This window comes from Eulemur rufifrons, chromosome 30, assembly GCF_041146395.1.
Source record: "Eulemur rufifrons isolate Redbay chromosome 30, OSU_ERuf_1, whole genome shotgun sequence".
NCBI lineage: Eukaryota > Metazoa > Chordata > Mammalia > Primates > Lemuridae > Eulemur > Eulemur rufifrons.
Genome location: NC_091012.1, coordinates 131750485 through 131766952, shown reverse-complemented (window position 1 = coordinate 131766952; position 16468 = coordinate 131750485). Strand labels below are relative to the sequence as shown.

At 39.6% G+C, this 16468-nt stretch overlaps 1 protein-coding gene across 1 annotated transcript; it reads left to right on the top strand.

Annotated features, from left to right (window-relative positions):
• Positions 1-15844: 15844 nt before the first annotated feature.
• On the top strand, positions 15845-16245 carry LOC138378478 (large ribosomal subunit protein eL31-like). Its single transcript, XM_069463806.1, has one exon. It carries the CDS (start codon positions 15868-15870, stop codon positions 16243-16245), a length of 378 nt encoding a protein of 125 aa, XP_069319907.1. The 5' UTR covers positions 15845-15867.
• Positions 16246-16468: the final 223 nt, after the last annotated feature.

The following is a 16468-nucleotide window of genomic DNA, read 5'->3' as shown; positions in this document are numbered from 1 at the left end:
TCATATGCCATTGACAAACATTCATATTTTATGCGGAGTGTGGTGGGCAGGACCACTATAGGATTTTTTTTTTTTTTTTTTTTTTTTTGAGACAGAGTCTCACTCTGTTGCCCAGGCTAGAGTGAGTGCCGTGGCGTCAGCCTAGCTCACAGCAACCTCAAACTCCTGAGCTCAAGCGATCCTCCTGTCTCAGCCTCCCGAGTAGCTGGGACTACAGGCATGCACCACCATGCCTGGCTAATTTTTTTTTTCTATATATATTTTTAGCTGTCCATATAATTTCTTTCTATTTTTAGTAGAGATGGGGTCTCGCTCTTGCTCAGGCTGGTCTCGAACTCCTGAGCTCAAACGATCCGCCCACCTCGGCCTCCCAGAGTGCTAGGATTACAGGCGTGAGCCACCGCGCCCGGCCCACTATAGGATTTTAAACTGGGAGAAACATCTCAATCACCATGAGTATTGGGGACCACTGGGGACCAGTGGCTCATGAAAGGATCTTTAGTTAGTATGTAGTCATGTTTTTTTCTCTTGCTGTTAAGAAAACAAAAAGTCTTGGTTTTATTTGCCAATCTACATAAGAAAACATAAAATTCAAAAGTAGATCACATCTACATTGTTTCCGGGGAAACTTTCCCCTAATTTTACTCAAACTTATAGTATCATATCCCACTCTTTTAATCAATGGAAATGATTTCAAATTAAGTGTAATTGTTGCTGCACTGTTTGGGTTAACTCTTTTTTTTTTTTTTTTTTTTTTTGAGACAGAGTCTCGCTTTGTTGCCCGGGCTAGAATGAGTGCTGTGGCATCAGCCTAGCTCACAGCAACCTCAAACTCCTGGGCTTAAGTGATCCTACCGCCTCAGCCTCCAGAGTAGCTGGGACTACAGGCATGCGCCACCATGCCCTAATTTTTTTTCTATATATACTTTTAGTTGGCCAGATAATTTCTTTCTTTCTTTTTTTTTTTTTTTTTTTTAGTAGAGACGAGGTCTCACTCTTGCTCAGGCTGGTCTCGAACTCCTGACCTTGAGCAATCCACCTACCTCGGCCTCCAAGAGTGCTAGGATTACAGGCGTGAGCCATGGCGCCCGGCCTGGGTTAACTCTTTAAACAGCACATCTCTTCTTCTATTGAGGTTGGAGTCATCTGAGGGCAGGAACTCCATTTCCAGAGTTCTTCAGAAACGACAAGACACTAACTGTCAAAAAGCGCTCATATGATGTTACTCAATAAATTGCACTAGAATTTCAAGCATTACATGATTCTTTTTCTTGGTATTTCATTTATTTGTTAAGGATATCTTATGATTTCCCAAGAAATTTTCATGAGAGAAGCCTTCCTCAATCAATTCTGAGTATGCCAAAACATTCATTAAACATCTCTGCTACTTCAGAGACTTCAAAGTTAATTAAGTTTCTCTCAATATATTATCCCTATTCACACAAGTAGCCTCTTTAAAATGAATATGAATGCAGTTTTTTATTTACCTGTCTCTCTGCTCCATGGCTCTTAATACTACCTTATTATCCTTTGACAGCTTGCAGTGACTGTATTCTAACATTCTGGTTCAGGTTTCCCTTTGAATTCAGAGCTATGTGTGTATATGCCTGATCACATACTGCTGCATATATGCAAATTAGGAGTTTTATGCCTTTGTGCAAACCACAGCTCAACTGTATCATTTACTGAAAAGCACTCAAGTTTGTTTTTTGGTGGTTTTCTTATGCCTAAACTACCTTTCCTTATTTTCAATATATAAAAATATATTGAATTACATAATCCCAAAAATGAGCAAAGTAAGACAAGCCAGTAAGAATATATATATTTTGGAAAGAAATGCTCAGATGAGGAACTCTGAAGTTTAGCTCATCAGGGGATCCCTGCCAAATAAAAATTATTCATATGCCAAATGTTTTGACCTGGGTTCCACATAATGCAAGTCTATGGAAAAGGCTTATGTGCTATTATTTATTAGGGAGCTTAATCCAAGAGAAGCAGGAGTGAGGTAATAGGAGAGAAAGGCCAGGAATGAGGGAGAACCACTGTGAGGGTGCTTTATCCAGCAGGCTATTCCTCTGTATCAAATGTTAAGGAATGTTCCTTCCATAAGGTGATCTTCAGAGAAGCTATTTGGAGAGAGGAAAGGAGAAGAATTCATTCACCTACTTCTGTTTTCCACTGGTCAAATTTGACCTATGAATTGTTAACTTTCCAAACTTTCATGTGATATGCTGCACATACATGGGCACCGTACATGTTGGTCCCATGTCTCATAGTGTCTCCCATCTCTGTATCAATAAGAAAGCCCCAGGCAGGAGTCAATAGGGGCACACTGGGCATGAAGTAAGGCATTGCCGGGTTGTACTGATAAGCAGTTGGTCAATACAGCAGTGATTGGGAGGAACAAGTGGCAGTTAAGATAGAAAAGATCTGAAATGTCATGTAAGAGATGTCTGATAACCAACCTGTTTATCAAAAACCTACTTTTGCAATGTCCCATGCCCAATAACTACAGCTAAACATTGCAAAGTTCTCAGCAGACCTGGGCCTAAATGGAGTCTTTTATGCTTTGTGGCCATACTACTAATGTGCTACCAGTTATGGTCTCAGAGCAGTCTCTCCAGATAAGAATCTCAGTTGCTCTACATTGTCTTGATTGCTAAAGAAAATACTTTAAAAATTATTCATATAATGGATAACACTAACGATTAACTGATTTAATTTATGAAGTGCTTACTATTTTCCAACTAAGCATAAGAAGCTGCCATGGACATTGGTATCATCATTGTCATCATCATGATCGCTACAGAGGTGTTATTAGAGTCTATCCTCCACAGGGGACATATAATTTGACCCAGTTCTGATGATAATGGCAATGCCTAACTCCAATACTTTCCTCCTAGCAAATGGGTTTCCTCGTAACTGCTTTCACATATATCCGTGTGTGACAGTTTTTGATACCATTCCATCTACTCCTGTTAGCTTCCATGCTCATAACCTCAGTTCCTCTTCTTACAGTAAATCTTGATCTCACTGTTTCCAATCCAGTCTTGAAATATGACCCCAGATCCAGGTGGTTGTTCCTTTGACCTGACAATTTAGTCAGGGACTTGCTGACATTGACTAGAGGCTAAGCAGGATTAGCTCTGCCTCATGATTATGCAGAAAGAGCCTGAATCAGTTCTTCAGGCAGAATCCAACAAATTTACTCACTGTCCACACAGGGAGGATTAGAGTAGTGTTCTCTAAACTCTCAGCCCAAAACCAAATATGTAATGTTTAGGAGAAAGCTTGAATCAGAGGAAAGGGGTTCAAAAGATCCCTTGCAAAAGATCCTGTACAGCCTCGCTAGAAAGATCTCTAGCTTTGCACTACCCGACCAGCATTATCTTAGAATGGAAAGGAGCAAGACAAAAGAGGAAGGACTTACTTGTTCTCTCTCCTGCTAGAATTTGTGAGGCTCCATGTAGATTCCCTGCACAACTGGGGATCTCAAACCAATCCCAGGCCTTATATAAGATGAAAGCTCCTCCATAGTTTTATTGTGGATACTGGGACTTGAGAGTCCTGTCTTTAGGCTCTGTCTTCTTTACTTACTTCACTTTGATACTTTCTGCTTCATTTGTCCCAACAGGATTTGCTGCAAGTAGAAAAATGAGACTTCTCCTATATGAGAATCTAAGACCACCCGCAGTAAATCAAATTCTAGTGGGTCATTCAGTCTAGATGTGTTAAGGAATGCTTCATTGGAAAGAAAGCATAGTAAATTTGTATCATTTGTCTTCTACTTAATAATGTAATATAGACTTTCTGGAAGATACAATTGCTAAAAAGGAATTTGTCTATAGCATCAAGCTCTTTTTTTAGTTCTTTGGAACAATGATAGTCTTTGTTCTTTCTCTGGATTCTTCTAGGGCTTACTGTCAATCCAGGCCAAAAATAATATGCATGTATATATGGAATGACCCCCTCAAGGTGGTGGAAGAAAGCATTTCTTTATCTATGCTTTTTTTTATTTTTTGCTTAGGCCTATTGCATAAGAACCTCAAGGTTATGTTTACCAACCTCTAAAGGAAAAACAAGAAAGGATAAAGCTTTGCACTTCATTATAAAACTGAGTATTCACAGATTCAAGAGCATGATGCTCTCTATATTCACAAGGTAAATAAATACCTTGCTTAGAGTGCCACAGAAGAAACGTTGATGAATCTCCCATTGTAATAACAGGCCAGCAAATACAGAATTCTGGCCAGGTATGCTGAGCTGCAAAAGTTTCCAAGAAAGTCAACTTGTATTAATATATTTTTAGTAGCAAAGTCATCTTATTTTCAGGATCTATTATAATATTTGGATTCTAGAGGACTAGCCTCAGATGGAAATTAGATTTTCAAATTGTTCACTCTGGTTTAAATGGTGAATGGAGTCTGACTTGGGCAACCAAGGTTTGGTGCAACACTACCATCATTGCAATCTCCTACCACCCTCTCCCAGCCTGGAGCTATTCTGGGCAGGAAAGAGGGCAGGGCTTTGAGGCATCACCAGGGTTCTCTGCCCATAGGTCATGCACTCCTCTGTCAACCTTTTCCATCCCCAATGATTTCAAGGCATCACAGGGATAAATAATGACTCCCCTCTGCAGAGACAAAGGTCTCTCTGCTCAGACAGGAAGGGAAGCCTTGTTTTAGTACCTAGTAACTGTAAAAAGTCAAAGTAGAAAAAAAAAAAAGAGAGAAGGACAATGATGAGCATGGCACAGAGGAATAAAACCAACAATTTTTTAAAGGGAAATTTCAAAATTTTGGAAAAGTCATGAAACTGATTTCTACCCAGCATATGTTGATTCTTATGTTTACTCTTTTATTTTCTTTCTTTTTATCCTTGGACTAGAGACAGAGGAAGAACTCATTCAAGTCCCACATCTTGGCTTGAAAAACCAGGGTGGTTTTCAGTTATGTTTTCAGCTTCTTTTCTTTCCGTTTTTTTTTTTTTTTTTTTTTTTTTTGATACGGGGTCTCGCTCTGTTGCCCACGCTGAAGTGCAGTGGTATGATCATAGCTCACCACAACCTTGAACTCCTGGGCTCAAGCAATCCTCCCGCATCAGCCTCCTGAGTAGCTGGAATACAGGCGCATGCCACTACACTAATGTTTTTTATTCTTCATAGAGATAGGGTCTTGCTATGTTTCCCAGGCTGGTCTTGAACTCCTGGCCTCAAGCAATCTTCCTACCTCAGCCTCCCAAAGTGCTGGGATTACAGGCATGAGCCACTGTGCCCGTCCTTGTGCCCTTCTTTTCTTATATAATTTGAACCTCTGAGTCTAACATTACAAGAAATATGACAGAACTACTTTAGATCCAAATGAATTCAGAATCTAGTCTAATCTCCAAACACCAACCAGGCCAGCCTCCTCCATGACTCACCCACATCTTGCTTCTGTGTTCTATCCCCTTACCCTCTTATTTCCATTTCTCTTTTTCTCTGTCATTTACTGCTTATGCTGAACTTCCTTCCATTAATGCATTTCCATCACATCCTTCAAGACCAAGTTCAAGTCACCTTATTTGGAAGCCTTCCCTGATGTACTTTCATCTTCCTTTTGGGCTACGATGCCACTCACAGGTCAACTGCCATGTTCTGAATGTTTGTGTCTCCCCAATATTCATTTGTTGAAACCGAATCCCCAATGCAATAGTAATAAGATGTGAGGTCTTTAGGAGGTAATTAGATCATGAGGACCGAGCCCTCATGAATAAAATTAATGCCTTTATAAAAAAGGTGTGAGGGAGTTTGCTTGCCCCTTCTATAACATGAGGACGCAGCAACAAGATACCATCTTTGAAGCAGAGAGCAACCAGACACTTGATCTTGGACTTCCCAAGCCTCCAAAACTGGCAGCAATAAATTTCTGTTGTTTATAAATTACTCAGTCTAAGGTAGTTTGTTATAGCAGCCTGAACAGATTAAGACATCAACCTTTCCATACTACTATTAATAATAGCTAACATATACTGACATCACGAACTGGGCATTGTGGAAAACACTTTATGGAGGTTATTTCATGGAGCACATGATCCTATGCAGTAGCAGTAGGATTTTACAGATGAAGAAACCAAAGCACAGAAAGGTGAAGTAGCTTGCCCAAGATGGCTCTGTGTAAGTGCACCATTTTCTCTAGTGCTTTGGTACGCACTCCTCAAATTTTATTTCCTCAACGTTTTATTATGAAGCTTTTCAAGTATATGAAAAAGTTGAAAGAATATTATAGTGAACATCTGTATATGGACTCCCTAGATCCTACCACTAATATTGTGCTTTATTTAGTTTATTATATGACTATCCATCCATCGATCCATTTCATTTTCATTTTTGAATCATTTCAGAGGAAATTGTAGACACTACTACATTCCTCCCCCCATACTTACAGACGCATATCATTAACTTACTCCTTGAATTTTAATGTTAAAAGGAAATATTGATGTACAAAGAATAACTGCCCTCTTCTCTCTGTGGACTAGGCCTGACTGAGCACTGCTTGTTTCAAACAGGATGTAAAACATTTTTAAGGGCTAGTTTTCTTCAACATGTTGTACCTTCCAAAGTTAGACAATACCTGCCAAGATCCTTCAGATCTTCTTTCTATTAAGATGAAGAGAAATAAAGTTCCATCAGTAGACACACAAACCAAGGGCAAGCATATACCCGAAAGCTCCAAATTCATTCCAGAAGGCATTCCTGGGCCACAGAACAGTCACTGCTTCCAAGTCAGGTGGAGTAAGTGGGGTGTTATTGGATTTAGATGGGAAAGAACACCAGGCTAGTGAAGGGGGATGTCTTGGGAGAACACCCCTGAGTAGGAATAGGGTGAGAAGCCAGAGCTGGTGGCATTAGAGAAGGCTGTACGTCTATCTGATTGTGGGGAAAATAATCTAAAGGTAGTCCATTCTAGCCGGGCGCGGTGGCTCACGCCTGTAATCCTAGCACTCTGGGAGGCCGAGGCGGGTGGATCACTCGAGGTCAGGAGTTCAAGACCAGCCTGAGCAAGAGCGAGACCCCGTCTCTACTAAAAAAAAAAAAAAAAAAAAAAAAAAAAAAGAAAGAAAGAAATTATCTGGCCAACTAAAATATATATAGAAAAAAAAAATTAGCCAGGCATGGTGGCGCATGCCTGTAGTCCCAGCTACTCAGGAGGCTGAGGCAATAGGATCGCTTAAGCCCAGGAGTGTGAGGTTGCTGTGAGCTAGGCTGATGCCATGGCACTCACTCTAGCCCGGGCAACAAAGCAAGACTCTGTCTCAACAACAACAAAAAAAAAGGTAGTCCATTCTGCACCACTCTGCACTGATTGTCTGTTCCCCAAAGGGCTACATAAGAAAACAAAATATGTTTGCTCTCGTGATAGTTTCTTTGGCTGTGCAGAAGCTTTTTAACTTGATCAGGTCCCCCATAATATGCTGAAATAAAAAAGAAAAAAAAAAGAAAGAAAACAAAATATGAATTTTGCATGGTTGATAGTTAACTTTCCAAAAGGACATTTAGTTTAGTTTAATTACAATCTGATTTAATTTTTTTAACAGCAATACTTCATTTTGAAAAAGTCATCTAAACAATACAAGGAAAGATCCCCTGAAATTTAATTCATCTCAAAGTTCAAATGTATGATTATAACATTTCAGATATACCTTAAATACAGTTTTTGACTGCTGGGGTCAATATGCTAAACAGTCTTAGTCCAAAGCATTATCTAAAACACTTGAGAAAGGCATTATTTTTCTTGCAGATTATGAAAAGCAATTAAGAGAAATATTGAAGCCTAAAGTTTGAGGTTGTTTTCATAGCCATGATATTTAAGAAGCAATATTTCTCTGCTTTAACCGACACCAACTCATCACTGTGGAGTTTTAGGTTAAGATTAGCTCTATTCACAAAGGAACAGACAGGTGGTTTCCACATAGGGTTGCCAGATTTAGACAATTAAAATACAAAAGCAACATTAAAATTTGAATTTCAGATAAACAACAAATCATTGTTTACTATAAATATGACCTAATGAATTTCAGATAAGCAACAAATAATTTTTGTATAAATATTTCCCAAATATTATATGACACATACTAAAAAATATTCTATGTCTATCTGAAATTCAGATTTAACTGGGTGTCTGTATTTTATCTGGCAATCCTATTTCTGGAAGAAGTTTGGAAAACTTCCAAGAAGGTCACACACTTAGCAATCTCTCCCTGTGAGATCTTAATTCTTTGCATTGCTGGTTCCATCTTCGTTGACGTCTTCTTGAGGTGAAGAAAGAAAAACTTTCCTGTTAACTTTCATAATCCCCGATGCATCCTTAAAAGAGAGAACAGAACAATTCCGTATGTTCTGACATGGAATTATCTCCAAAATAAATTGGTAAGTGAAAAAAGCAAGATTCAGAAACACATGCACCCTGGGTCATTGGGGGGGATCGTGGTGACGAGTCTGTCTGCCTTTTCATGCTACTATTTTATACATTTTGAATTGTCTACCATGTGCATAATTAGCAATTCAAAGACAAATAAATGAGTTTAAATAAATGATCAAAGAAGCAAAATAAAAATATTTCTTCCCAAGCAAAACAGAACAAAACCTCCAAAGAGGTGCCTAATATTTGGTGAAAATGGTTTTATTAACTTCTTTGATTCCCTGCCTGACCTTATCAGGTCACCTTAAGAGCTCTGAGAACCTGGAGATCAACTATTTTACAATTGTGCATTGATTTTGCCCTGTTGAAGTGTATCTGATATTTTAAAGTACAAGATTTCCTTTCTATAAAGTTGTAGCGTTTATCCTCAAGAGAGTGTGCTTATTTTTATATGCTTTTGTGTATATTTTACTCTCTTCATTCCCAACAACATTCCTCCTCAATAAATACAAACACACACATACACACACACACACAAAGCCCTCCTAGCATAAGACGAGAAAGAGTCCCTAGGTGAATAACAGGTAACACACGGATCTGTATTGATCTAGGTTTCTCCATCCTCATTTTAAGCACAGACTTCCATTACAAAATCAATTTTCAGGCTACATGGATAGCGGTTATTTTAGAGGAAAGACCAAGTTCATATCAAATCTAATGTTCAATCTAAGAAAAGCCAATGCAACACGCACACACAAACACACACACACACACACACCCCATTAACATTTCTGACTAATTAAAAATACACTTTTTTTTTTCTGGAGATGGAGTCTTGCTCCGTTGCCCAGGCTAGAGTATAGTGGCATCAGCCTAGCTTACAGCAACCTCAAACTCCTGGGCTTAAGCGATCCTACTGCCCCAGCCTCCTGAGTAGCTGGGACTACAGGCATGTGCCACCATGCAAGGCTAACTTTTTTTTTTCTATATATTTTTAGTTGTCCAGCTAATTTCTTTCTATTTTTAGTAGAGATGGGGGTCTTGCTCTTGCTCAGGCTGGTTAAAAATACACTGAGATGTTTGATAAACCCATAAAAAGCCCAAAGAGGAGTTGATTCAACCTGTCAGTTTACATTCCACACAAAGCTTTGTTTACTGATCTCAGCCCTCTCCTTGGGGGCATCCAATACCTCATACTTTTGAACCTTCCCCCTCTACTTCCTGGCTCACCACATTTCCCCTTTTACCCAACTCTCATAGCTCCTGATATTTTACTTTTTTCTTGAAGTCTTTCCCAGGAAACAAAAGGGCTATTTGACTCTCCTTCCTCAAATGAAGGTGCACCTCTCTCTTTGTTTATTTGTTTATCCCTTCAACAATCATTTATTGAGCATCTATTATGTGCAGGTACTATTCTAGCTGTGGATGAAATCTCTCCTTTTGTGCAGCTTATATTATAGTCTGAGGAGACAGAAAACAAACAAACAAGGCAAGGGAAACAAAAGAACAGGGGTGAGGTTACACTTTAGAAGTTGCAGTCTGGAATGTTCTTCTGACTTTCCAGAAGGGTGAAATGGAGTTCCATAGATATCTAAACAAGACAGTTCTAAATAGAGGAAACTGAAAATGTCAAGACACGAGGCTGGAACATACTGGTTATGTTTCAGCACAATAAGGGTCCTAAGGTGACTGGAGCAGAATGAGAAAGGGAGATGAAGTAGGACATGAAGTCAGAGAAGTGACAGGGTGGCAGATCAGGAATGCTTTCTGAGCCATGGTAGTAAGGACTTCAGATTTTGCAAATATTACCTGACTTCAGGTACTTGCAAGGACTCACCAGAGTCCACAGAGCATGGTCAGGTAAGGCTTTTACTTCAAGGTAAAGGATACGATGCAGCAAGAGAAGGAGAATTCAGGCAAGTTGCAGGACTCCAGAGATCCCCTACGTGCAAGCCCCCCAGCAGCGAGGAGAGCCCATGTGACATAATTCTGGCCAATGAGGTATAGCCAGAAGCCATGGGGAGGGATTCTCTTTCCAAATATAAAGGTGGATCCTTTCCAAAGGGCTATTCCCTTTCTCCTTCCCCTTTTTAGCCCTTCCAGGATGTAAATATGAACCCTAGAGGTGTAGCAACAGCCATCCCAGGACAATGAGGACAGCGCTAAGGATTTCAGAGCAGGGACATGGAAAGAGCCCATGTAATGGAAAACATGGTTTTGTTGCCATACCAAATCCAGGTTTCCTACCCCCAGGCTTTTTGTTGCAGAAAACCAATAAACTTTTCTGTTTGAACTATTGTAGTAGGATTTCCTGTTGAATATATCACTCACTGAGAGCACCTCCAAAGAATAAAGTTCACGTTCCTTAGTATAGCAGATGCAATTCCCATGACTCGGCTTTATCTTCTGCCTCTCCCCATTACCCACTTCATGCTTTTATAATACCTTAATTTCTAAGAATGTCCATCGTATACCTATTGAATGAAACCTCAAGGCCTTTGCTTATGACATCCTCCCTGCTATGCACTTTGCACTTTTCTTTGCCTAGAGAACTCCCACTCATTCTTTAAGACCATCTCAAGCACTGCATTGCCCTCCTTCCCACTCCCATAGCACACCCTGCATTCCTTTACCTTGCATTGAGCATGTCGCATGACTGTTTCTCTTTGTGTCTCCCTCTCCCGCTACAACAGTACCTCAAGACCCTGGTTCATCATCATATCCCAAAGCACCCAGCACAGTGTGTGGCACACAGACAAGCTCAAGAGATGTTAGTTGAACTAATCTGAACTAAAGGTGGTCTTCCTTCTGTGTGGCTGGGGGTCAACTGAAAAAGACTGACCAAGCTGCAGGAAGACCCTATTGTGCAGTTCTAGCCATCCTTTCAGACTTGAGAGTACAATACTACAAAGGAAAAAGTCTAGGTGATCCAGAAGCTCAAGAATATTTTCTGAGGTTTTCCAGGGGGAATACAATTGATCTCAAGGGCATGGCTGCTTCTGGTGTTTTCCATCAATAAAGCCAGGGATTTCATATCAGGGAATGCATATGTGGTGGTGTTATGTCAACCTGGCTAGGCTGAACTACATTTCCAGACTTCCCTTCCCTTTATGTTTCCGGTTAAGGTGGGCCATGAGAGAAAGTCTCAGGACAGGTGGAAGGCAGAAGAGAAACAGTGGCCATTTTGTAGCTCACACACGTTGTCTCTGAACAAACAACTCACAGTATTAGCTGAAACTGCTCCACCTTCCTCTAGGTCCTCATTCAGCATCTCTGACTCCTGGGTCAGGTGTGTGTGTTTAGCTCTGTGATGAAGAATGCCAGCTTTTTCAGGACACCCACACCACCAAGGTCAGCAACAACAAGAACTGACACGGATTTCTCTCCGTCCTCATGGGGCTCCAACTCATGCTTGTGGGTTTCAGCCTGCTCGTGATTTCCCCAAACCTACATCCATCTTTCCTTCCCAACTGCCTGCCCTGCAGATGTCAAGCTCCAAAATCAGAGGCAAAAACAGCAGCGTTACAAAGACTACTTAACCAGCACACGATTGTGTCAAGTCAGATCTCTGCAATGAATCCCTTAAATATATATACGGGTGTATGTGTGTGTACATGTATGTGTGTGTATAATTTGTCAAAGTATATGTACACTATGTATAAATACATACTTTATATATTAATGTAAATATATGTAATATATATCTCTTAGTGGTTCTATTTCTCTGAATGAAAACTGATTGAAACAGCATCAATTCTTGTAACTTCCCAATATTTACTGTTTTCTCTATCTCCGATCTCTTCTCCTGAAGCGATTTGCTGTATTTATTTTAGGTGGGAGTTTTACTATTGTGTTTTCCTGGAAACGATCTGGGAGACAGCATCCCACTCTGCAGACCTTCTCTCAATGTAGAATATGCTGTGGCTGCAGTAAAAAGGAATCCCAGGGTGTGCGGGAGGGAGAGAGAAAAGGGGGCTGAGCTATATTGGATGACTCTAGGGGTTAAGCTGCAGAAGACTCACATGAGGTCATCAGTACTGACAAATCCATTTTACTGTGTATGCGAGCATAGCTTATGTTCTGCCTAGGAGCCAGTTGCCAAAGAGGCAGGGAGAGAACTGATGAATGAGACTTTCACATCAGTACACCCTGAGAGAAGCCAAATAAATATCTCCCATCAGAGATTTTGATGGCCGGAGTCTGATGCCAGAATACACTTTATAACTTATGTCCAACTCTAAGCATGCTTAAAGAAAGGAGTATGCTTGAAGCTCTGACTCGGCGGGGAGGGGAGGCGTGGGCAATATACATAACCTAAACTTTTGTACCCCCATAATAAGCTGAAATAAAAAAAAAAAGAAAGGAGTATGGCAATTGCTAAAATGTCAGAGGATTCCTGAAGAAAAGAAAATGAGCAAGATAAAGGAGTCTTGATTTCACACTGAACTCATAGTCACCCCTGGTGACTTCAAAGGTAGCTCTGATTTAACATTTGTTCTCACAGCAAGCTGAGAGAAATATGAGGTAAAGCAAACAATAGCACCGCATAACTTGCAATGTTCCAAATGTAACAAGTGTTTGCCTGAGTTTTACTTGTCTGTGATGCAAATGTGCTCACATTAGCAATAATAGCCCTCAATTCTGTCTGATGCTTGCTTATAAAGGTCAATGCAAGACCTTCATCCTCTTCAATTCAATGCCTAACCCAAGTATTCCTGGAGATCTCTGTCGTATGTTGCATGGACATCCAAAGTCTAAAATTCTCCAGAGTGCACAGCTAAGCTAGCTTCTCTGGAGCTCTTAATGCATAGAAGCCATCCTATGCAGAAGAGGAGAGCATATTCCTTACCCTGGTCTGTCATACTTTGTCATCTAGACATGAGAGCATTGCCATTGTGTCTCTGTTGAAAACAGCTCTGTAGTAAAGACTAGTGCTTACATAAATTTTGCTCTTTTCTCCTTTGGGGCACACTTCCCTCGCAGTTAGTCAAGGTCATAGACTAGTTGTAATCATGGGCTGTGAGCATAAATCACATGAGTCACTTTCAAACTGAAACATTTAATTTCATGTTTGAGATCTGCCAGTGTTTTCATCCCCTACTGTGATCATCAAAGAATCAGAGTGTTTGTGATAGCGCAGCTATGAGATGGTAGAGCCTCCACCAACCTGGGTCCTGAGTATAGATTCACACTGGGCATACTGTGAACATGAAGAATAATCCTTTGTTGTAGTAGATCACTGGGATTTGAGTTTTATCTATTATTGTGGCATAATCTTCCCCATCCTGACTAATACAAACTCCTTTAGTTTACAAGCCGTCTACCAGTTTAAGCTTTTGAAATTGTATTAAGAAAGGTTTTATTCTCCACCCCCCCAAGTCACTTTTAAGCATCTCAGTTGCACAGAATTGGAATCATCATTATCTTTGGCTTATAATTCACCAAAATCTTTGGTCCAAACATAGCTTGCTACCTAGCTAGCCATCACCTATTTTTTAAAATAATGTAATGAGCACAAATGAAACCACCAACAAACAAAAACCAAAAATATTACAAATAATTTACATCTAACTATGCATGCCTCCCAAATTTTGTAATTCTGCCTCCTCTCTGAATAAACGTAATTTAGAATATTGTGTTTATCCTTCCCTTGTTATAAATATGTGTGTAGTTAGGTAGTTTTATCACACATATTTGTGACATATAAAGTCCAAAAATAGTGAAAACTAGCCTTAATTTGTATCTGTCTGATTGCTAATGAAGTTGAACATCTCTTTATATATGTTTATTGACCATATGTAGTTCCTTTTTTATAAAATGCCCATTGTGATTTGTTACCAATTTTTCAATTGGTTATTTGTCTTTATCTTATTGATTTATAGAAGCTCCTCATATATACTGGATACCAGTCCTTTATCCATTATATGCCTGGCAATTATCTCAACCAGTTTTAATTTTGCCTATTACACTTTATTTAAGGTATCTTTTGATGAACAGAAATTTTAATTTTATCTCTAAAGAATTTGGGGGTGGGGAGAAGGGGGCAGATTAGACTTTCTGGAAGGTATGAGTCCAATTGCTGTACTTTGGGACAAGACTGCGAACTACTATTGTTTGCACATCAGACTGATGAAGTAAAAGAAAAGCCAACAAATTACAAAATAGCAACACACACACACACACACACACTCACATACAGACACACCAATTGGTTTTTGCCATATGGCTGACCATTCAGTTCAGCCACTAAAAACACCCTTTAAAAGGGGTAGACAGTAATCAAACAGACAGCATTTTTATGATGTTTGAAATCTACTGTTATAAGGAAAAGAATGGGTTGTGTGATTAAAATAGAAAGAATTTTGATTGAAGGTACTCAAAATAAACTACAGCATAGTATACCAGCCTGGAGTTTGAAAGACATTTCTTTGAGGATTTTTACCTCAAAGGATAAAAGGAAGAATCAGAAGATGAAAAAGTCCATTAAAAATACCAAGAGGAGTGTTTGTACATTTTAAAGGCAAGTATGACTCATAATACCTGAAGGTAAAATGAAATTATTAATAGTATTTATATGGAAGCCTAAGAAACAGAATGTTTTCCTGATCTTTAGACTACAATTTGACCAAAGAGTTCTTTCTATGATGTCCATGCTATCAATAGAGAAATTTCTAATGAAACGAAGAGGGCAGCTAAAACCAATCTCTCTCAATAATTTCTCAAAAAGTAGTTAAAAAAAACTCACAAAACCCTACCTGAAAAATACCTGTCATTTTTAATGCCACATACTTGTTAAATCTTTCCTTTGTCTTCTTATTGGCAGAAATCAAAGTAAGGTGAGATGGTAAAATCTATGCACTGTACATCAGCATAAGATAGTATATTTAATATGATTTTATTTGACTGGCTACTTTTTTTTGCTTTTCAGTGTCTATTTGTCTTTTAATGACTGGCTACTTTTAATCCATTGATTTGTACTTCAGAAAGTTTATATCCCTTCATATCTGATTGATATATATGTTTTATCAATGAGAGGTGAAAGTCTTTATTGATTATGTATAACACGTATAGACAGCACCTCTAAAAGCAGAGAATCAAGCCCCTGCTCTGGAATTAACTCTCTCATTTTCCATAATTCCTGTGTGTACCTGGGACAGGGTGGTTGCCAGAAGAAGATTTCCTATTTAAAACTTCTAACATTTGCAGTGGCTTCTACCTTAGGATTGGCATGATCCAGTAGATATGGCTCTCTGTTTAAAGAAATAACTTGAGGAGGTATTTTGAACTAAAGACAACAACATGCCCATTCCACATCCCCACATCACACACATACACGCACACACGCACACATGCACACGCACCCACACACAAACACTGCCCCAACCTTCTGGGCTCCTAAGAGACAAAGAGAAAGTGGAATTGCACTGTGTCATAAAGTAAGAGGACTTTCCAACTTGGGCCTGGCAGAATGGCTCCCACAAAGAAGGGTGGCAAGAAGAAGAAGGGCCGTTCTGCCATCAACGAGGTGGTGACTCGAGAATACGCCATCAACATTCATAAGCACATCCATGGAGTGGGCTTAAAGAAATGTGACCCTTGGGCACCCGAAGACATCCAGAAATTTGCCATGAAGGAGATGGGGACTCCAAATGCACGTATTGATACCAGGCTCAACAAAGCTGTCTGGACCACAGGAATAAGGAGTGTTCCATGCTGTATCCACACGCAGTTGTCCAGTAAACACAATGAGGATGAAGATTCACCAAACAGGCTCTATGTTTTGGTTACCTATGTACCTGTTACCACTTTCAAAAATCTACAGACAGTCAACCTGGATGAAAACTAACCGCTGATTGACAGATATGTTAAATAAACTTATAAAACCAAAAAGTAATAATAATAAAGTAAGAGAAAATCTGAGTTTCTGAGGACACCCCTAGAAGGAGGTGATGGGGGCCAGGAAAAGGGGGAAACAGATGAAAGATGAAAAGAGCATCTGAAACGAGAGGGGCTGAGCACCTTAGTAGGAGCCCAAGGAAACTGAGGAGAAAAGAGGGCTTTTACAAGCC